Source organism: Thamnophis sirtalis, unplaced genomic scaffold (assembly GCF_051295495.1).
Source record: "Thamnophis sirtalis isolate CommonGarterSnake01/CBP01778 unplaced genomic scaffold, rThaSir2_p1.2 scaffold_8, whole genome shotgun sequence".
Lineage (NCBI taxonomy): Eukaryota > Metazoa > Chordata > Lepidosauria > Squamata > Natricidae > Thamnophis > Thamnophis sirtalis.
In genome coordinates this window covers 18,239,613-18,263,071 of record NW_028261388.1, presented here as the reverse complement: position 1 = coordinate 18,263,071, position 23,459 = coordinate 18,239,613, and the positions used below count along the sequence as shown (strand labels likewise).

At 39.6% G+C, this 23,459-nt stretch overlaps 3 protein-coding genes across 3 annotated transcripts; all 3 read left to right on the top strand.

Annotated features, from left to right (window-relative positions):
- Nucleotides 1-1,812, top strand: LOC148044320 (vitelline membrane outer layer protein 1-like). The gene is made up of 3 exons (XM_087721166.1): nt 1-241; nt 481-575; nt 1,203-1,812. Exons 1-3 carry the CDS (start codon nt 71-73, stop codon nt 1,492-1,494), a joined length of 558 nt encoding a protein of 185 aa, XP_087577292.1. The 5' UTR covers nt 1-70; the 3' UTR covers nt 1,495-1,812.
- A 7,587-nt stretch (nt 1,813-9,399) lies between these two features.
- Nucleotides 9,400-11,202, top strand: LOC148044319 (vitelline membrane outer layer protein 1-like). The gene is made up of 3 exons (XM_087721165.1): nt 9,400-9,599; nt 9,850-9,944; nt 10,589-11,202. Exons 1-3 carry the CDS (start codon nt 9,429-9,431, stop codon nt 10,878-10,880), a joined length of 558 nt encoding a protein of 185 aa, XP_087577291.1. The 5' UTR covers nt 9,400-9,428; the 3' UTR covers nt 10,881-11,202.
- Nucleotides 11,203-13,711: 2,509 nt separating this feature from the next.
- LOC148044318 (vitelline membrane outer layer protein 1-like) lies at nt 13,712-15,470 on the top strand. Its single transcript, XM_087721167.1, is given in 4 exon segments — nt 13,712-13,882; nt 14,133-14,151; nt 14,154-14,226; nt 14,868-15,470. Coding segments are annotated over 4 exon segments (555 nt in total). The 3' UTR covers nt 15,160-15,470.
- Nucleotides 15,471-23,459: the final 7,989 nt, after the last annotated feature.

The window sequence follows — 23,459 nt, the reverse complement described above, 5'->3', positions numbered from 1 at the left end:
TCCTGGTTTCTAGGATGCCGCAATTTCTGAAGACATTTCTGTTTCAAGAGGCCAACTGGTTTACTCTTCCATGGATCTCTCTGTCAGCACTGTGCTTCTCCTGACCATCTCCTGCTGCCTGGGGAATACTGAAGCCCGAAGTTACAATTATATACTCACTGTACCAAATGGGGGTCCCTGGGGTGACTGGGGCTCAAGTGAGTTTTGCCAGGGAGGCTATGCAAAAGGCTTCTCCCTGAAGGTAAAAAAATATTTTTCAGATGGTCTTTTACTTCTTTCTATTTCCTTGAAATTAACTCTTCAGTTTTCCACTTTGTGTTTTAAGAAAGGCCATAACATATATGTTGATGCTTAACATATTTTTGATTCCATAATCAAAGAGAGGCATCAATTGTCCCCAATTGTTGGAAATTCCTAGAACTGAAGGCTGAACGAAACCAAGGGCTGATCTGGAAGTTTATCAGAGTCTTATTTTCCTAGGTAGAATCAGGCCAAGGGAAAGGTGACGATACAGCTCTGAATGGAATCTGTTTGTACTGTAACAAAGGCAATACAATTGAGTCTACAGTTGGACCGTGAGTAACCAACTTTCTTGTCCTTTATTATTTTCTTGTGAGGAGATGACTGATTGCTATTAATTTCAGAAGGGGATGCACTGGAAATAAATGAATTAATAAAGCTGATTTTAATGCACTGTTGTGCAATGGTCTCTCTGAATTAGCAGCTGAGACATGGTTGGAGACTTGTTTATTCTGGAGAAGTCCCAAAATAGCTGCTAATATTTTGTGCACCACAGCAAATGTATCTCCAACCATTGGTCTTTCTTGACGTGCTCATTGCTCTTTCCTGACATTCATTCATGCCCCAAACACCCCTTTATAGACTCAATGACCTTTGGTGGCGCAGTGGTTTGAGTGCTGTACTGCATGCTACCTTTGCTGCCTGCCGGCTGCCTGCAATTTCCCTAGAAGCTTATGGCAGCAGCCACAAGATCCTCTTTCATTGTTTCCCCCCCTACAACAGCCCAATGAGTTAAGTCAAAACTCAATTGTAGGCCCAGAGATAATGAATTTTGATACTCAAATATAGAATTCAATGGGTTCCTAGTCCCATCTTTTAGCCATAATGCTTGAGTCTTGAGGCCTGATGACAAGAGCTTAATCAACAAACGAAAGAGATGTGCATCTATCTTTTATTGGCAGGTGGGGAGAATGGACTGCGACCCACTTCTGCAACTATGGCTACCTGGTTTCCTTTTCTCTGAGAGTGGAAGGCCCTCAAGGAAAGGGTGATGATACGTCAGCTAACAACATCCAGTTTGCCTGCAGTAATGGTCAAGGCATGATGGGCCATGGCCTGCGTTGGGGTGATTTTGGCCCATGGAGCTTTCGTTGCCCCTCGACTGGTATATGTGGGATACAAACAAAGGTGGAGGGAAGACAGGGCAAGGGTGATGACACAACACTCAATGATGTGCGTTTTTACTGCTGTTAATGGCTGATACATGTTTTGTCATGTGGAAATACACTTTTGCTCTCCATTTCCAAAAACTGTTGATTATAGTCTAATATTAACTTGAGGAGAGAGTAAAATGTTTGTGTAAAATGTGGTAGTACAAGGTAATCCTCCCACCCCTCTGTGTATTTTGAAATGGGCTCAAATTGGAGAGAAAAAAATGTGGTGGCAGAAATCTCAAGCATTGCAAAGATTGATGATCTCTTCTCTATCATTTTGAATCAAGTCACTGAAGCAAATTGTAATTCTGCATTACTGCTTTCTTGCTTGCAAATAAAATTGTGTTGCATCTTCAAAGTCATTCCTTTTTTTCATTGAGCCACGTTTTGGGCCACGATAATACGTATGTATTTCTTTGGGTTTATTTATTGGTGCATTTCACTTCAGAGAATACAAAGAAAATAAACTATAGGTGGACCAGCACGAGTTAAAAACCAACAAAAATTGATGATATACGTGTTTTTATTAGATGAGCTACAAAAGTTTTCTTCTTAGACAAAGTCTACAAATGATCATTTATCCAAATCACTACTTTTTTGTTCTTGAAATACTTACATAAAAATTTATTGAGATTGATTTGATTTTATTGAGTTTGTATGCCGCCCTATTCCCGAGAGACTCAGGGCGGCTCACAATAAAAAGGGAAGGGATACAAAAAATAAAATAAAACAATAATTTAAAATTCTACAACAGCCGTAACCTCGAATGGGGCTGGATAGTTCAACGGCCCCAGGCCTGCTGGAACAGCCAGGTCTTAACTGCTTTGCGGAAGGCCAGGAGGGTAGTAAGGGTCTGGATCTCCATGGGGAGATGGCATTCAGAAAAAAATCTGTCCTTGTGTCTAGTTGTTCTGGTGTGCAGTACCCTATGGGTTCGTTTTGAGGGTAGAAGTTGAAACAATTTATGTCCAGGATGTGAGGGGTCTGTAGTTATTCTCACAGCCCTCTTTTTGACTTGTGCAGTATATAGGTCTTCAATGAGATTGAAGATGTGGGCCAATTGGTCAGGACAGACTTTATGCAAGAAGGTAAGTAAGTAAGTAAGTAAGTAAGTAAGTAAGTAAGTAAGTAAGTAAGTAAGTAAATCTTTATTGCGGTCAAAGACCAGCAATACACATTAGTTTTTACACTGTGTTAAAAAATACTGACATTAAGATCTAATTAAAAGGTATTGACGGTAAAAAAGGAAAATAACATACATGTTCTCAGATAGTTTGGGTCACTCCCTGGTTTACCTGGGTGGAACACTGTTAAATATAGGAGTAAATACAATGGTCCAAAGATTGTTAAAGATATGTCCAGATAATTGGTACAAGATGACAACTATACTTCTGTAGCCAATTTTTTTCTTATGGTTTTCTTATGGCTTATGGCTCAGCACAGACTTTATGCAAGATGGAGTTAGGTTGTCTGGGTCTGGAGCTTTTCCTGGCTTTTGTCTGTGAAACGGATCTTGCACTTCCTTTTCTGTGATAACCAGGTGTTGTGAACCCAATGGAATGGGGTCTGTTATAGTAGGTTTGAGTTTTGTTGGTGTTACTAAGAAAACAGAGGTCAGAACTATGTCTTCAACAAGGCTCCATCCCATTGTTTTTAGTTGAGACAAGCATGCCTTTGTTAGGGAAGGACCCTCATTGAGGGTCTTTGCTCTCTTTCTCCATGTCTTTGGGTTTGAAGGCTGTACTTTATTACCTGTTTTCTCCAGCTTCCCCTCCAGCTTTGGTATTGCTAGTCTGGAGTTTTCCCAAGGCTGACACTCCACTGGTTCAACTGGTTTCAAACACCCAACCATACAAGCATGACATTTTGTATTAAGTGAAGCTTCTGTGTGGTTTTTAAAAGCAGCCACACACACATTGAATTGCTGTGGTCTAAACAATTATCCTATAAGGTTGAGTATTATCAACTTTTTAGATTAGATCCAGAGAGTAATTTCTTTACAGTCATGGCTTTCAAAACCATTCCTCTAAGCACGATGAACTCTGAAATTAATCCATGATCTCTGTATAGTTTAAGAAAGTTTAGATGATATTGTTAAATGTTAACATGGCAAGAATCAATACATCACACTGAAATTACGCTTTGAAATAAGGCATTCACAAAAGTCCCTACAAACAAATTCTTTTTCTAAATGAGAGATCAGAACACTGTGGGTTTTTAATTTTAATTTTCTTTTCTGGGCTGTTCCCTATTTCTGCGAAGTAAAAATTTCTGCAGAACTCAGGTAATGTGAACAGCTGGAAAGTAAACCAATAGCTAAATAATCCTTATCTTAAGTAAAAATTCTTCCTAAATATAGGCTGGCTAAATAAAACAGTTTATGTTGGGTCACATCAATCATTGTATTTCCCCATAAGTAAACAATTTTATTAAAAGATAGTTTATGTTTTATTTTGGTTTTTAAATGTGCACTGTAAATAGTAATAGGAAGCTGAACAGAACTGTCCAATAATGTAAACATATAATGAATAATACATTAAAAAGGAAACAACACATGGATTTTAGCATAATGTATCCTGGTTAGTTACGTCGCAGAACTCATTGTGACTTTGCAGTAATTGTTTTTTCTCCTCCAAGAGTGAAAAATATGTATTTAAGACCGATGCTGACATACTGACATTGCATCTCAGAATTACTGAGCATTTGCAGGAACTGATAGGGATATTTAGTCCTTTTCTATCTAATCAAAGAAAGGCACCAAATTTGATATGGGATATGAGGAGAGATGGTCAGTTAAACGAGGCTAGGGCCGGGTCTCTGAAGGAGCGGAAACAGGACTGGCAAAGGGAGAGCAGGCGGCATGCAGGAAGAGGACATTTGACAGATTAGGCCAAGCCTGGGCAGAAAAACAAGTTTCCTATTTTTCAGATTATAAAATGCACTGGAGTATAAGACGAACCAAGGTTTTGAAGAGGAAAATTTTTCAAAAAGTTTTTGCACTCTGCAAACCACCCCAAAATGACCCCTATTTTTGCAAAAAAACAGGCCTTTTCATTTCATGAATAGCCCTTTGGAGGCATGTAGAATGTTCCAGTGGGGGGCAAAATTGAGCAAAAAAGGTCCATTTTTTGCTCATTTCTGCCCTCCCCAGCCCCCAAGAGCACCCTGAAAGCCTCCTACAAGCTATGCACGGCCATTTGGTGAAGGAGCAGGGTTTCAGGAGGCAAAAAATGCTGTATTCAGTATGAGATTTTCAACCACTTTTTTGAGCGAAAACGGTCTTATACTCTGAAAAATACAGTCGGTAGAAATTCATTTTTTTTCCTACCGGGTTTTGTGGCTATGACTTGTTGTTGTTGGTCATGCGACTGAGTGGGTGTGACCATGAGTGAGATCGACCTAGTCACATGACACCCCACCACCACCAAGCCATGCCTACAGAACCAGTAGGGAAAAAAAATGAATCCCACCACTGGGTCAATCATTGGCTTTCCCATAAGCAGATCATAAGTTTATTTATTTCCATACCTGAGGTCTGGAACTGAAAAGCTGACCCTTGATCTTCTGAAAATGAGGAACTATCAGCTGCTTATCCCAACATGACCACAAGCCTGATTCCCCTAGGAAAATGTGTCCTTTTGTTAACTGATATCAATACCAGACCAACAATGAAGCTATAATCAATGTCTCAATCAAGGAACTACCAACTCAGACAAACAATCAAACAGTAAGCAAAAGCCTGGTCAATAAACCACTAAGAAGAAAATTACACTCCCACCATCAAAGCTGTGTGTAAACAGAAATCAAACCCTCCTCACTTCTAGCACTGAAGATATCTCTTTGTGGTAATGAAACATCCACAATAACCAACCAACCAAAATAGCAGCTTCTTACCTCAAACCCACGAGATCAGATAATGGTTTCCAACAGTGGTGGGATTCAAATAATTTAACAACCCTAATGATTTCTTCCAACAACCAGTTCACCAAACTGCTCAGAACGTTAACAACCGGTTCTCCCGAAGTGGTACTAACTGGCTGAATCCCACCACTGGTTTCCAACAAGAATAGAATAGAATAGAATTTAAAAACCAAAATAAAACATAAATTACCTTTTAATAAAAGTGTTTACATATGGGGAAAGGCAATGATTAATGTGACTCAACATAAACTGTTTTATTTAGCCAGTCTATACTTAGGAAAAATCTTTATTTATGATAAGGGTTATTTATCTACTGTTTTACTTTCCAGCTGTTTACATTACCTGAGTTTTGCCGAAATATTTGTCCTGCAGAGATAGAGAAGCCCAGAAAAGAAAATTAAAATTAAAATAAAAAACCCACAGTGTTCTGATCTCCCATTTGGAAAAAGAATTTGCTTGTAGGGACTTTTGTAAATGCTTCATTTCAGAGCGTAATTTCAGTGAGATATGCAGTGGGTTAATATTTAACAATATCATCTAAACTTCCTGAAACAATTTGGATATCATGGATTAATTTCAGAGTTCATCATTCTTAGAGGAATGATTTTGAAAGCCATGACTGTAAAGAAATTACTCTCTGGATCTAATCTAAAAAGTTGAAAATACTCAACCTTATAGCATAATTTTTTAGACCACAGCAATTCAATGTATGTGGGGCTGTTTTTAAAAACCACACAGAAGCGTCACTTAATACAAAATGTCATGCTTGTATGGTTGGGTGTTTGAAACCAGTTGAACCAGTGGAGTGTCAGCCTTGGGAAAACTCCAGACTAGCAATACCAAAGCTGGACACAGACACCATAGGGAAGCTGGAGAAAACAGGTAATATAGTACAGCCTTCAAACCTAAGGACATAGAGAAAGAGAGCAAAGACCCTCAATCGGGGTCCTTCCCTAACAAAGCCATGCCTGTCTTAACTAAAAACAATGGGATGGAGCCTTGTTGAAGACACAGCTCTGACCCATGTTTTCTTGTTGGAAACAATTCTCTGATCTCTTGAGTTTGAGGTAAGAAGGTGCAATTCTGATTGGTTGATTTATTGCAGATGTTTCATTACCAACAAGGAGATATTTTCAGTGCTAGAAAGGAGTAGGGTTTGATTCAGTGATGGGTCTCCATTTTTTTTTACTACCGGTTTGCTTGTGTACGCACGCATGTGCGATACTTCTGTGCATACACGGAAGTCTCTGGATGGGTGGGTGGAGCCTCTCATTGCCGCTACTACCAGTTCACCAGATCTGGGCCAAACTGGGAGCAATCCACCTCTTGTTTGATTTTTTTTACACGCACTGCTTTGATTGTGGGAGTATAGTTTTCTTCTTAGTGGTTTATTGACCAGGCTTTTGATTACTGCTTGATTGTTTGTCTGAATTTGTAGTTCCTTGATTGGGACATTGTTTATGGCTTCATTGTTGGTCTGGTATTAATGTCAGTTAAGAAAAGGACACATTTTCCTAGTGGAATCAGGCTTGTGGTCATGTTGGGATAAGCAGCTGAGAGTTTCTCATTTTAGAATTACAATTGGGTTCTGTGACTTGAATCAAAATTATACAGAACAGAGAATCAATCTTTGCAATGCTTGAGGTTTTGTGCCCCCACATTTTTCTTTCTCCAATCTGAACCCATTTCAAGACACATATGGGGTGGGTGATTACCTTGTACTACCACATTTTACATGAACATACAATCTCTTCTCAAGTTAATATTGGACTATAATGATCAGTCTTTGGAGATGTATAGCAAAAATGTATGTCTAGGTGTCAAACCATATATTTCATTGAATGTTGTGTCATCAGTCTTGCCCTTGTTTTGCTCCACCGTTATATGTATTCCACATTTTAAGTATGTGTGGTGGGTCTGGCATAGACTGGGGGGAGATGGTAATCATCAACAAACACATTTATTCAGTAACAGCCACATAACAGCAAAAGGAACTGATCAGAGGCGTGAACAGCGCAACCGATAATAGCTATTTATATGCTAGCTATTAACCAACCAACCAATTGGAATGTGCTGAGCTTTCTGCACTTGCTACATACTTTGACCAATCAGGAAAGGTCATGCATGTCCATGTTCCTGAAACACCAGACACAACACCACATATACCAGTCAAGGGGCAGTGACTCCTCCATGAGCCAAAATCACCCCTATCATGGTGAACTGGATGTTGTTAGCTGCCGTGTCATCACTATCTCTTTGAGGGAGTTTCACTCTCAGCGAAAAATAAACCAGGTAACCTGAGTTGTAGAATTTTGTGGTGGTCCAGGATCCCCACCTGCCAATAAAAGATGGATACACATCTCTTTGGTGTGTTGATTAAGCTCTTATCATCAGGCCACAAGACTCAAACATAATGGCTAAAATCTGGGACTAGGAACCAGTTGAATTTTATGTCTGAGTATCAAAATTATCTCTGGGACTATAATCGACTTTCAATTTAATTCATTGGGCTGTTGTAAGGAAAAAAAATAAGGGAAGAGGATCTTGTGGCTCCTGCCATAAGCTCCTAGGGGAAAAAAGGAATACATTTTTAAAATCCCAAATCTTCCCTTGACTACATTTCCAAGATTACTCACAGTCCATATCACATTCAGAAACCATTAGAACACAGACTTCTTATTCCGGAAATTGCAGTATTGTAAGCAGTGGTGGGATTCAATTTTTTTTTTACTAGCGGTTCTGTGAGCTTTGCGGGCGTGGCATGGCTTGGTGGACATGGCAGAGGAAGGATACTGTAAAATCTCCATTCCCTCCCCACTCCAGGGGAAGGTTATTGCAAAATCCCCATTTTCTCACGATCAGTTGGGGCTCGGTAGGCAGAGAATTGATGGGGGTGAGGCCAGTCAGAGGTGATATTTACTGGTTCTCCAAACTACTCAAAACTTCCTCTACCAGTTCTCCAGAACCTGGTCAGAACCTGCTGAATACCACCTCTGGTTTGGACCATTTGCTGAGTTTGTTGAGTATTTCAAGCAAGGCCTCGTCATCAGTTATTGCTAGGAAAACTTACTGAGAGCTGAGAGCACTGCTGCTCACACACAACCTCTTTTGACTTATCACTTAGTTTCAAAGAGAACTAGAGACTAGCATCTTTCAATGATTGGGGACTTCAGAGAATATGTGTCCTTCTTTCCCTCTTTTGCTAACAATCATGGACGGTGTTGTCTCCTGGCAAGTAAGAAAGAATTCTGTTGCCTGCATGTTTAATTGAGAGAAAGACTATTCCAGATCCCTAAAGAAGATCCAAGCAGTTACTATGCAATCATATAAATGGACATCAAATACATTAAATGGAGCTACAAGCAGTTGTAAAAGAGTGCAGAGAAGAGCAACAAAGATGATTAGGGGCCTGGAGGCTAAAACATATGAAGAACGGTTGCAGGAACTGGGTATGTCTAATTCAATTAAATGAGGACTAGGGGAGACATAATAGCAGTCTTCCAATATCTCAGGGGTTGCCACAAAGAAGAGGGGGTCAAACTATTTTCCAAGGCACTGAGGGTAGGACAAGAAGCAATAGGTGGAAACTAATCAGACAGAAGCAACTTAGAACTGAGGAGAAATTTCCTGACAGTTAAAATAATTAATCATTAGAATAACTTGCCTCCAGAAGTTGTGAATGCTGCAACACTGGAAGTTTTTAAGAAGATGTTGGACAACCATTGTCTGAAGTAGTGTGGGGATTCCTGCCTAGGCAGGGGGTTGGACTAGAAGACCTCCAAAGTTACTTCCAACTCTCCTATTCTATGTAAACTTCTGAAATTTTGCCAAGGAAAGTGCAGGGTGCAATAAAATCTTGCCAATGAAAGTGCAGGATGCGGTCCAGGATGTTCCTAAGAATTAAGGCTGATTCAAATGTACACAACAAATAAATCGTAAATCATGACTTCATGAGGGTGGTACTGCAGATACTTATAAAAGATTCCTGGTTTCTAGGATGCCGCAATTTCTGAAGAGATTTCTGTTTCAAGAGGCCAACTGGTTTACTCTTCCATGGATCTCTCTGTCAGCACTGTGCTTCTCCTGACCATCTCCTGCTGCCTGGGGAATACTGAAGCCCGAAGTTACAATTATATACTCACTGTACCAAATGGGGGTCCCTGGGGTGACTGGGGCTCAAGTGAGTTTTGCCAGGGAGGCTATGCAAATGGCTTCTCCCTGAAGGTAAAAATTTATTTTTCAGATGGTCTTTTACTTCTTTCTATTTCCTTGAAATTAACTCTTCAGTTTTCCACTTTGTGTTTTAAGAAAGGCCACAACATATGTGTTGATGCTTAACATTTTTTTGATTCCATAATCAAAGAGAAGCACTGATTGTCCCATATTGATGGGTAAATGTTGGAAGTTCCTAGAACTGAAGGCTCAATGAAACCAAGGGCTGATCTGGAAGTTTATCAGAGTCTTATTTTCCTAGGTAGAACCAGGCCAAGGGAAAGGTGACGATACAGCTCTGAATGGAATCCGTTTGTACTGTAACAAAGGCAATACAATTGAGTCTACAGTTGGACCGTGAGTAACCAACTTTCTTGTCCTTTATTATTTTCTTGTGAGGAGATGACTGATTGCTATTAATTTCAGAAGGGGATGCACTGGAAATAAATGAATTAATAAAGCTGATTTTAATGCACTGTTGTGCAATGGTCTCTCTGAATTAGCAGCTGAGACATGGTTGGAGACTTGTTTATTCTGGAGAAGTCCCAAAATAGCTGCTAATATTTTGTGTGTCACAGCAAATATATCTCCAACCATAGGTCTTTCTTGATGTGCTCATTGCTCTTTCCTGACATTCATTCATGCCCCAAACACCCCTTTATTGACTCAATGACCCCTGGTGGCACAGTGGTTTGAGTGCTGTACTGCATGCTACTTCTGCTGCCTGCCGCCTGCCTGCAATTTGTATTCATTATTTTTTTTCACTAGAAGCTTATGGCAGCAGCCACAAGATCCTCTTTCCTTGTTTTCCTCCCTACAACAGCCAATGAGTTAAGTCAAAACTCAATTGTAGGCCCAGAGATTATGAATTTGGATACTCAGACATAGAATTCAATGGGTTCCTACTCCCATCTTTTAGCCATAATGCATGAGTCTTGAGACCTGATGACAAGAGCTTAATCAACACACCAAAGAGATGTGCATCTATCTTTTATTGGCAGGTGGGGAGAATGGACTGCCACCCACTTCTGCAACTATGGCTACCTGGTTTCTTTTTCTCTGAGAGTGGAAGGCCCTCAAGGAAAGGGTGATGATACTTCAGCTAACAACATCCAGTTCACCTGCAGTAATGGTCAAGGCATGATGGGCCATGGCCTGCGTTGGGGTGATTTTGGCCCATGGAGCCTTCGCTGCCCATCGACTGGTATATGTGGGATACAAACAAAGGTGGAGGGAACACAGGGCAAGGGTGATGACACAACACTCAATGATGTGCGTTTTTACTGCTGTTAATGGCTGATACATGTTTTGTCACGTGGAAATACGCTTTTGCTATACATTTCCAAAAACTGTTAATTATAGTCTAATATTAACTTGAGGAGAGAGTAAAATGTTTGTGCAAAATGTGGTAGTACAAGGTAATCCTCCCACCCCTCTGTGTATTTTGAAATGGGCTCATATTGGAGAGAAAAAAACGTTGTGGCAGAAATCTCAAGCATTGCAAAGATTGATGATCTCTTCTCTATCATTTTGAATCAAGTCACTGAAGCAAATTGTAATTCTGCATTACTGCTTTCTTGCTTGCAAATAAAATGGTGTTGCATCTTCAAAGTCATTCCTTTTTTTCATTGAGCCACGTTTTGGGCCACGATAATACGTATTTATTTCTTTGGGTTTATTTATTCTTGCATTTCACTTCAGAGAATACAGAAATAAAATAAACTATAGGTGGACCAGCACGAGTTAAAAACCAACAAAAATTATACGTGTTTTTATTAGATGAGCTACAAAAGTTTTCTTCTTAGACAAAGCCTACAAATGATCACTTATCCAAATCACTACTTTTCTGTTCTTGAAATACTTACATAAAAATTTATTGAGATTGATTTGATTTTATTGAGTTTGTATGCCGCCCTATTCCCGAGAGACTCAGGGCGGCTCACAATAAAAGGGGAAGGGATACAAAAAATAAAATAAAACAACAATTTAAAATTCTACAACAGCCGTAACCTCGAATGGGGCTGGATAGTTCAACGGCCCCAGGCCTGCCGGAACAGCCAGGTCTTAACTGCTTTGCGGAAGGCCAGGAGGGTAGTAAGGGTCTGGATCTCCACGGGGAGATGTTCCAAATATCTCTCCTCCAATCCCATGCCTTTCATTGGCTCTGAATTTTTATGTTTATGTATTTATTGATTTCATTTGTACACCATTGCAACTTAATCAGGCTCTTGGTTGCTTACAAATTGACACAAACCCAGTTTGTCAAAAAGTTTATCAAAGGTCAAGCAAGATGCCTCTTCCTGAGGTCTGGAACTGAAAAGCCATCCCTTGACCTTGTGAAAATGAGGAACTCTCAGCTGCTTATCCCAACATGACCACAAGCCTAATTCCACTAGGAAAATGTGTCCTTTTGTTAACTGATATCAATACCAGACCAAGTCATAAACAATCTCCCAATCCAGGAACTACCAACTCAGTCAAACAATCAAGAAGTAAGCAAAAGGCTGGTCAATAAACAACTAAGAAGAAAACTACACTCCCAGCATCAAAGCTCTTTATGTAAACAGAAATCAAACCCTCCTCACTTCTAGTACTGAAGATATCTCTTTGTTTTAATGAAACATCCACAATAAACCACCCAAGCAGAATTTCAGCATCTTACCTCAAACTCATGAGGTCAGAGAATGGTTTCCAACAAGAATAGAATAGAAAAGAATAGAACAGAACAGAAAAGAACAGAACAGAATTCTTTATTGGTCAATGAATTTTTCTTTGGTGCATATGCTCTCAATGTACATAATGAAAAATAAAATAGAATACATTAATCAAGAATCATAAGATACAACACTTAGTAATAGTCACATGTTACTAATAAGCAATCAAATTATACTAGGAAACAATCAAATTATACTAGGAAACAATCAATCAACAAACAATCAAATTATATTAGGAAAAATTGTTTTTTCTGCAGTTCTAATTATCCTTTGATGTCTGTGTCTTTCTTGTTTGGTTGAAGAGGCAAACCAGACACTTATAGCGGTGCAGATGACAGACTCAATAATTCCACTGTAGAACAGAATCTTAAGCTCTTTGGAAAGTTTGAACTTTGTGAGTTGGTGCACAAAGAACATTCTTTGTTGTGCTTTTTTGATGACATTTTTGATGTTAGGTGTCCATTTTAAGTCTTCAGATACGAAAGAACCTAGAAACCTGAAGGTCTCTACTGTTTATACTGTGTTGTCTAGTATTGTAAGAGGTGGCAGTATAGGAAGGTTTGTCCTAAAATCTACCACCATTTCTACTGTTTTGAGTGTATTTAGTTCAAGTTTGTTCTGATTGCACCGCAAGGCTAGTTGTTCTCCCTAAAGAAGATCCAAGCAGTTACTATACGATCATATAAATGGATATCAAATACATTTAATGGAGCTATAAGCAGTTGTAAAAGAGTGCAGGGAAGAGCAACAAAGATGATTAGAGGCCTGGAGGCTAAAACATATGAAGAACGGTTGCAGGAACTGGGTATGTCTAGTTCAATGAAAATGAGGACTAGGGGAGACATAATAGCAGTCTTCCAATATCTCAGGGGTTGCCACAAAGAAGAGGGGTCAAACTATTTTCTAAGGCACCTGAGGGTAGGACAAGAAGCAATGAGTGGAAGCTAATCAGACAGAAGCAACTTAGAACTGAGGAGAAATTTCCTGACAGTTAAAATAATTAATCATTAGAATAACTTGCCTCCAGAAGTTGTGAATGCTGCAACACTGGAAGTTTTTAAGAAGATGTTGGACAACCATTGTCTGAAGTAGTGTGGGGATTCCTGCCTAGGCAGGGGGTTGGACTAGAAGACCTCCAAAGTTACTTCCAACTCTCCTATTCTATGTACACTTCTGAAATTTTGCCAAGGAAAGTGCAGGGTGCAATAAAATCTTGCCAAATAAAGTGCAGGATGCGGTCCAGGATGTTCCTAAGAATTAAGGCTGATTCAAATGTACACAACAAATAAATCGTAAATCATGACTTCATGAGGGTGGTACTGCAGATACTTATAAAAGATTCCTGGTTTCTAGGATGCCGCAATTTCTGAAGAGATTTCTGTTTCAAGAGGCCAACTGGTTTACTCTTCCATGGATCTCTCTGTCAGCACCGCACTTCTCCTGACCATCTACTGCTGCCTGGGGAATACTGAAGCCCGACGTTACAATTATATACTCACTGTACCAAATGGAGGTCCCTGGGGTTACTGGGGCTTAAGTGAGTTTTGCCAGGGAGGCTATGCAAATGGCTTCTCCCTGAAGGTAAAAATTTATTTTTCAGATGGTCTTTTACTTCTTTCTATTTCCTTGAAATTAACTCTTCAGTTTTCCACTTTGTGTTTTAAGAAAGGCCATAACATATATGTTGATGCTTAACATATTTTTGATTCCATAATCAAAGAGAGGCATCAATTGTCCCATATTGATGGGTAAATGTTGGAAATTCCTAGAACTGAAAGCTCAACGAAACCAAGGGCTGATCTGGAAGTTTATCAGAGTCTTATTTTCCTAGGTAGAACCAGTCCTAGGGAATGTGACGATACAGCTCTGAATGGAATCCGTTTGTACTGCAACAAAGGCAAAACAATTGAGTCTACAGTTGGACCGTGAGTAACCAACTTTCTTGTCCTTTATTATTTTCTTGTGAGGAGATGACTGATTGCTATTAATTTCGGAAGGGGATGCACTGGAAATAAATGAATTAATAAAGCTGATTTTCATGCATTGTTGTGCAATGGTCTCTCTGAATTAGAAGCTGAGACATGGTTGGAGACTTGTTTATTCTGGAGAAGTCCCAAAATAGCTGCTAATATTTTGTGCACCACAACAAATGTATCTCCAACCATTGGCCTTTCTTGATGTGCTCATTGCTCTTTCCTGACATTATTCATGCCCCAAACACCTCTTTATTGACTCAATGACTCTTGGTGGTGCAGTGGTTTGAGTGCTGTACTGCATGCTACTTCTGCTGCCTGCCGCCTGCCTGCAATTTGTATTCATTATTTTTTTACCTAGAAGCTTATGGCAGCAGCCACAAGATCCTCTTTCCTTGTTTCCCCCCCACTACAACAGCCCAATGAGTTGTCAAAAGTCAATTGTAGGCTCATAGATAATGGATTTGATACTCAGACATAGAATTCAACAGGTTCCAATCCCAGATTTTAGCCATTATGCTTGAGTCTTGATGCCTGATGACAAGAGATTAATCAACAAACCAAAGAGATGTTTGTCTATCTTTTATGGGCAGGTGGGGAGACTGGACCGCCACCCAGTTCTGCAAATCAGGCTACCTGGTTTCTTTTTCTCTGAGAGTGGAAGGCCGTCAAGGAAATGGTGATGATACGACAGCTAACAACATCCAGTTCTCCTGCAGTGATGGTCTAGTCATGAAGGGCTATGGCCAGAAATGGGGTGATTTTGGCTCATGGAGCCTTCGCTGCCCCTCAACTGGTATATGTGGGATACAAACAAAGGTGGAGGGAAGACAGGGCAGGGGTGATGACACAGCACTCAATGACGTGCGTTTTTATTGCTGTTAATGGCTGATACATGTTTTGTCATGTGGAAATACGCTTTTGCTATACATTTCCAAAACTGTTAATTATAGTCTAATATTAACTTGAGGAGAGAGTAAAATGTTTGTGCAAAATGTTGTAGTACAAGGTAATCCTCCCACCCCTCTGTGTATTTTGAAATGGGCTCATATTGGAGAGAAAAAAATGTTGTGGCAGAAATCTCAAGCATTGCAAAGATTGATGATCTCTTCTCTATCATTTTGAATCAAGTCACAGAAGCAAATTGTAATTCTGTATTACTGCTTTCTTGCTTGCAAATAAAATTGTGTTGCATCTTCAAAGTCATTCCTTTTTTCATTGAGCCACGTTTTGGGGCACGATAATACGTATGTATTTCTTTGGGTTTATTTATTGGTGCATTTCACTTCAGAGAATACAAAGAAAATAAACTATAGGTGGACCAGCACGAGTTAAAAACCAACAAAAATTGATGATATACGTGTTTTTATTAGATGAGCTACAAAAGTTTTCTTCTTAGACAAAGCGTCCAAAGGATCACTTATCCAAATCACTACTTTTCTGTTCTTGAAATACTTACATAAAAATTTATTGAGATTGATTTGATTTTATTGAGTTTGTATGCCGCCCTATTCCCGAGAGACTCAGGGCGGCTCACAATAAAAAGGGAAGGGATACAAAAAATAAAATAAAACAACAATTTAAAATTCTACAACAGCTGTAACCTCGAATGGGGCTGGATAGTTCAACGGCCCCAGGCCTGCCGGAACAGCCAGGTCTTAACTGCTTTGCGGAAGGCCAGGAGGGTAGTAAGGGTCTGGATCTCCACGGGGAGATGTTCCAAATATCTCTCCTCCAATCCCATGCCTTTCATGGCTCTGAATTTTTATGTTTATGTATTTATTGATTTCATTTGTACACCATTGCAACTTAATCAGGCTCTTGGTTGCTTACAAATTGACACAAACCCAGTTTGTCAAAAAGTTTATCAAAGGTCAAGCAAGATGCCTCTTCCTGAGGTCTGGAACTGAAAAGCCATCCCTTGACCTTGTGAAAATGAGGAACTCTCAGCTGCTTATCCCAACATGACCACAAGCCTAATTCCACTAGGAAAATGTGTCCTTTTGTTAACTGATATTAATACCAGACCAACAATGAAGTCATCAACAATCTCCCAATCCAGGAACTACCAACTCAGTCAAACAATCAAGAAGTAAGCAAAAGGCTGGTCAATAAACAACTAAGAAGAAAACTACACTCCCACCATCAAAGCTGTTATGTAAACAGAAATCAAACCCTCCTCACTTCTAGCACTGAAGATATCTCTTTGTTTTAATGAAACATCCACAATAAACCATCCAAGCAGAATTTCAGCATCTTACCTCAAACTCACGAGATCAGAGAATGCTTTCCAACAAGAATAGAATAGAACAGAACAGAACAGAACAGAACAGAATTCTTTATTGGTCAATGAATTTTTCTTTGGTGCATATGCTCTCAATGTACATAACGAAAAATAAAATAGAATACATTCATCAAGAATCATAAGATACAACACTTAGTAATAGCCACATTTTACTAATAAGCAATCAAATTATACTCGGAAACTATCAAATTATACTAGGAAACAATCAATCAACAAACAATCAAATTATATTAGGAAAAAAATAAAATATAAAATTTAAATATACAAGCAATGTGGTTATAGTCACAAGTGGAAGAGTTAAGTACTAGGAAGGAAGATAAGAATAATAGTCATACAGTCTTAGTAGGTAATATGGCAGTGTTGTGGGAATTAGTTGTTTAGTAGAGTGATGGCATTCAGAAAAAAATCTGTCCTTGTGTCTAGTTGTTCTGGTGTGCAGTGCCCTATGGGTTCGTTTTGAGGGTAGAAGTTGAAACAATTTATGTCCAGGATGTGAGGGGGTCTGTAGTTATTTTCACAGCCCTCTTTTTGACTTGTGCAGTATATAGGTCTTCAATGGAAGGCAGGTTGGTAGCAATTGTTTTTTCTGCAGTTCTAATTATCCATTGAAGTCTGTGTCTTTCTTGTTTGGTTGAAGAACCAAACCAGACACTTATAGAGGTGCAGATGACAGACTCAATAATTCCTCTGTAGAACAGAATCAGAAGCTCTTTGGAAAGTTTGAACTTTCTGAGTTGGTGCACAAAGAACATTCTTTGTTGTGCTTTTTTGATGACATTTTTGATGTTAGGTGTCCATTTTAAGTCTTCAGATATGATAGAACCTAGAAATAGCAGCAATAGCAATATAGCAGTAGACTTATATACCGCTTCATAGGCCTTTCAGGCCTGCCTAAGCGGTTTACAGAGAGTCAGCATATTGCCCCCAACAATCTGGGTCCTCATTTTACCCACCTCGGAAGGATGGAAGGCTGAGTCAACCCTGAGCCGGTGAGATTTGAACCGCTGAACTGCTGATCTAGCAGTAGCCTGCAGTGCTGCATTTAACCACTGCGCCACCTTGGCTCTTCTCTTCATAGAAACCTGAAGGTCTCTACTGTTTATACTGTGTTGTCTAGTATTGTAAGAGGTGATGGTATAGGAAGGTTTCTCCTAAAATCTACCGCCATTTCTACTGTTTTGAGTGTATTTAGTTCAAGATTGTTCTGGTTGCACCACAAGGCTAGTTGTTCAACCTCCTGACTGTATGCAGATTCATCATTGTCTCGAATGAGACCAATCACTGTTGTAACATCTGCCAACTTCAATATTTTAACAGAGGGATCCTTTGAGATGCAATCATTGGTGTATAGAGAGAAGACAAGTGGAGAGAGCACACAGCCTTGAGGGGCTCCTGTGCTAATTGTACAGGTATGTACAAGAGCCGAGGTGGCGCGGTGGTTAAATGCAGCACTGCAGGCTACTTCAGCTGACTGCTAGATCAGCAGTTCAGCGGTTCAAATCTCACCGGCTCAGGGTTGACTCAGCCTTCCATCCTTCCAAGGTGGGTAAAATGAGGACCCGGATTGTTGTTGGGGCCAATATGCTGACTCTGTAAACCGCTTAGAGAGGGCTGAAAGCCCTATGAAGCGGTATATAAGTCTACTGCTATTGCTATTGCTATTGCTATGTTGCCTAGCTTCAGGTGCTGCTTTCTGAATGTTAGGAAGCTTATGATCCATTTACAAGTGTGAACAGATACAGCTAGCTGATTTAGTTTGGTTAGAGGAATATCTAGAATGGTGGTATTGAATAGGGAGCTGAAGTCTACAAAAAGAATACTTGTGTAGGTCTTTGGAGATTCACAATGTTGTAAGATGTAGTAGAGTGTTTTAAGCAAGAAGTAGCATAGCATATCTTTAGTGATTTATTGAAGATTTGGGTGAAGATGTGGGCCAATTGGTCAGCACAGACTTTATGCAAGAAGGTAAGTAAGTAAGTAAGTAAGTAAGTAAGTAAGTAAGTAAGTAAGTAAGTAAGTAAGTAAGTAAGTAAGTAAGCAAGCAAGCAAGCAAATCTTTATTGCGGTCAAAGACCAGCAATACACATTAGTTTTTGCACTGTGTTAAAAAATACTGACATTAAGATCTAATTAAAAGGTATTGACGGTAAAAAGGAAAATAACATACATGTTCTCAGATTGTTTGGGTCACTCCCTGGTTTACCTGGGTGCAACACTGTTAAGTATAGGAGTAAATACAATGGTCCAAAGATTGTTAGAGATATGTCCAGATAATTGGTACCAGATGACAACTATACTTCTGTAGCCAATTTTTTTCTTATGGCTTTCTTATGGCTTATGGCTCAGCACAGACTTTATGCAAGATGGAGTTAGCTTGTCTGGGTCTGGAGCTTCTCCTGGCTTTTGTCTGTGAAACGGATCTTGCACTTCCTTTTCGGTGATCACCAGGGGTTGTGAACCCAATGGGTTGGGGTCCGTTATAGTAGGCTTGGGTTTTGTTGGTGTTACTAAGAAAACAGAGGTCAGAGCTATGTCTTCAACAAGGCTCCATCCCATTGTTTTTAGTTAAGACAGGCATGGCTTTGTTAGGGAAGGACCCTCATTGAGGGTCTTTGCTCTCTTTCTCCATGTCTTTGGGTTTGAAGGCTGTACTTTATTACCTGTTTTCTCCAGCTTCCCCATGGTGTCTGTGTCCGGCTTCGGTATTGCTAGTCTGGAGTTTTCCCAAGGCTGACACTCCACTGGTTCAACTGGTTTCAAACACCCAACCATACAAGCATGACATTTTGTATTAAGTGAAGCTTCTGTGTGGTTTTTAAAAGCAGCCACACACACATTGAATTGCTGTGGTCTAAACAATTATCCTATAAGGTTGAGTATTATCAACTTTTTAGATTAGATCCAGAGAGTAATTTCTTTACAGTCATGGCTTTCAAAACCATTCCTCTAAGCACGATGAACTCTGAAATTAATCCATGATCTCTGTATAGTTTAAGAAAGTTTAGATGATATTGTTAAATGTTAACATGGCAAGAATCAATACATCACATTGAAATTACGCTTTGAAATAAGGCATTCACAAAAGTCCCTACAAACAAATTCTTTTTCTAAATGAGAGATCAGAACACTGTGGGTTTTTTATTTTTCTTTTCTTTTCTGGGCTGTTCCCTATTTCTGCAAAGTAAAAATTTCTGCATAACTCAGGTAATGTGAACAGCTGGAAAGTAAACCAATAGCTAAATAATCCCATAAAGATTCTTCCTAAATATAGGCTGGCTAAATAAAACAGTTTATGTTGGGTCACATCAATCATTGTATTTCCCCATAAGTAAACAATTACATTAAAATATAGTTTATGTTTTATTTTGGTTTTTAAATGTGCACTGTAAATAGTAATAGGAAGCTAAACAGAAATCTCCAATAATGTAAACATATAATACATAATACATTAAAAAGGAAACAACACATGGATTTAAGCATAATGTATCCTGGTTAGTTACGTCGCAGAACTCATTGTGACTTTGAAGTAATTGTTTTTTCTCCTCCAAGAGTGAAAAATATGTATTTAAGACCGATGCTGACCAATGTTCCCTCTAATTTTTTTTCAGGGTGAGCGGAAAAGTATAGTGTTTGAGCGGCACAGTTTCATGCCTGAGCACCTAAGAGAGCAACAGTTTGAACTTCTGTCTCGTCTGCTGGACATTTGCGCAACATTCCAAGCGCCAAGCACCAATTGTGAGCGAGGTTTCAGCCTGATGAATGCCAGGCATGAAAATGTGCTACTCAAACACTATACTTTTCTGCTCACCCTGAAAAAAAAAAAGACTTCTGCTCAGCTTTTAGATCATTAGACTGGCTAGAGAGAGACATGGCACCAACAGGTCCTGGGTCCTGGCATTTTGCAGGCAACCTGTCCTCTCACATTCCTTTGGAATGCAACCCATCACATTTGAATTAGATTTTGCCAATTATCCTATTAAAAGATAATCCTATTATTCTAAAATATGACTAACTCGATATTAAAAATGTAAATATTTAATGCTGATAAATAATAGCAGTAATTGTTATTTAGTATGATTAAAATCAGTATTGATATATCAATATATCTATCAAAATTGACAATAAACACTAAAATAACAATACAAATATATAATGTGGAATATAAATGTAATAAATATAATATATAAATGCAACATAAATGTAATAAAATAATTTATCATGAAACTCTCCCCCTTTAAAGTAATAAGATCAATTAAATAGTCTAGCAAGTTTGGACAATATGCTATATGTTATGTTACTTAAGAATATATATGCCTCAGAATCAGATACAACATCCACATCATTTCCAACTGAGTCAATAAAATGATATGCCACGCCAAAACTATTTTAAATAAAGATATGAAATTAATCAAGTATTGCATTTATTTTTCAAAATGAATGTAGAATTTTTTTTATTATTTAAGTTTTGTACCCTATCTTTTCTAACTAACGTTAACTTTAAAAACATGTTACATCAGACCACAATACAAGTAATTAAATGAAGACTAAAATAAGTGTTTTGGCATATTGAGCTTTTTATATTTCTTTCTTATATTGCTTCCTTAGTTGAGAACTTGCTCCTCAGCTTACTTACGCATTAACTGTTTGTTGCTTTTATGGCTTATTCATTCACTGCTCCATCTTCAGTTTTTTTCACAGGGGGCAGGGCTTCCTTCCTTCCTTCCTTCCTTCCTTCCTTCCTTCCTTCCTTCCTTCCTTCCTTCCTTCCTTCCTTCCTTCCATTCCTTTGGCCACCAATTTTGATCCAATTCTCATTCTCATTCTCATTCTCTCTCTCTCTCTCTCTCTCTCTCTCTCTCTCTCTCTCTCTCTCTCTCTCTCTCTCTCTCTCACACACACACACACACACACACACACACACACACACACACACACACACACGTGTTCTTTGGGGGGGGGGTTGAATTACTCCGCCTCACTGCGCAAAGTCGGCTCAGCATGTGTTCGGCCCCTGCTTACGCCGAATCAAATCTGCAGCCGGCGGGACCATTTCAAAGCCGCCAGTCCTCTTGCTCCTTCTCCTTCACCGGCAAAGCAGCGGCGGTGGTGCCTCCCCCTCCGCTCGGAGCACCTCAGCTGGGCTCTGGGTTATCCCTGCCATCGCCTCCACCTCCGCCGCTTTCCTACTAGCTCCCGCGGCCTCAAAAGCATGGCAGAGGAGGAAGGGGGAGGGATAACGCGGGGGCCAGCTCAGGTGCTCCGCGTGGAGAGAGAGGCACCACTGCCACGGGCGGCTCATCAAAACAAGTCTGGGGAGGTCCTTTGCAGGCGGCCAGTTCTAGCCGCCTGCAAAGGACTTCCCCACGTTTGCTTTGGTAGAAAGCTCTGCGCGGCAGTTAGAAATCTCTGCGCGGGGGTTTCTAGTCACATGTGCGGCCGCGCAGGCGCGCACCTTAGAGGGAACAGTGATGCTGACATACTGACATTGCATCTCAGAATTACTGAGCATTGGCAGGAACTGATAGGGATATTTAGCCCTTTTCTATCTAATCAAAGAAAAGCACCAATTTATACATACATACATACATACATACATACATACATACATACATACATACATACATACATTCATTCATACATATTAATATAACTTTTTTTAAAAAAGTTTTTATTAAATAAACATTAAAAAGGTTGGACATAGTGTGATATTTCTGGCATAGTCATTTCCATAGAGTTCTTAGATTTTATAACAATAGCAGTTTACATCCATTACATAGGTATGTGTAATCAGTCAAATTACCTACCCACTAATCCCTTTTGTTATATAGTTACTATCAGTACATATACATATCCAATTCCTACCTATCATATAATATTAATACCATATTTCCAATTCTTAACTTATCTGCCCCATGCAGAGCACGTTGCAGTAGTTTTCTATTAAATATTTTTATTTTCCATTTTTCATTTTCATACAGCCACATATATACTGTGCATAACCGGGGCCATACAACATTAAACAATAATCACAGCAGTTCCTCTTGTCAGCAATACATATATATATATATTTTTATTACATAGACAACACATACACACAACAATAAAAAAAAACAAAACACACACACACACACACACACACAAACCATCATCACATACAGCATGTCGTTTGGTTACAGGTGTTTTAACATTTATCATTCTTATACATTTATTATTTCATTTAATAGGTTATAATATACAGTTTGGGTTGCTTTGTTTACCATCCCTTCTTCCTGTTTTAACACCACCTTATTTTCCCTTTCTTTTCTCCCTCCCCCCTTCTCTACTTTCTTCCTTCCTCCTCTCCTTTCCCTTCCTTCTTCCTGTACCTTTCTCCTACTCCTGCTCTTCCTCTTCCCAGAAAGGCACCAAATTTGATATGGGATATGAGGAGAGATGGTCAGTTAAACTTTAAAATTCAGTTGTGCCGGAACTGAGTGGAGTGGTGCAGCAGGCAATGGGATGTACATGCGTGGCCAGCGTGAAGAACAGGGCGGCGATGACAGTGGCTTTTCTGGCATGTTTGAGACCTCTGGTAATTTTCGGCAGCCTCCAGCCAGTCATTGCTGCTGGGAAGCAGTTGACCAAGAGGCAACAGTTGAGAGGCTTCTCGCAGTCACATTGAAAAAGAGAGTCCGGACCAGCCGCCGTGGGAGGAAGGTAAGCCCAAAGAAAGAGGCGGTCGTGGGGGAGGAGGCGAGAAAGGACCGGGGCCTCTGAAGGAGCAGAAACAGGACTGGCAAAGGGAGAGCAGGCGGCATACAGGAAGAGGCCATTTGACAGATTAGGCCAGCCCTGGGCAGAAAAACAAGTCCCCTATTTTTCAGATATTAAGATGCACTGG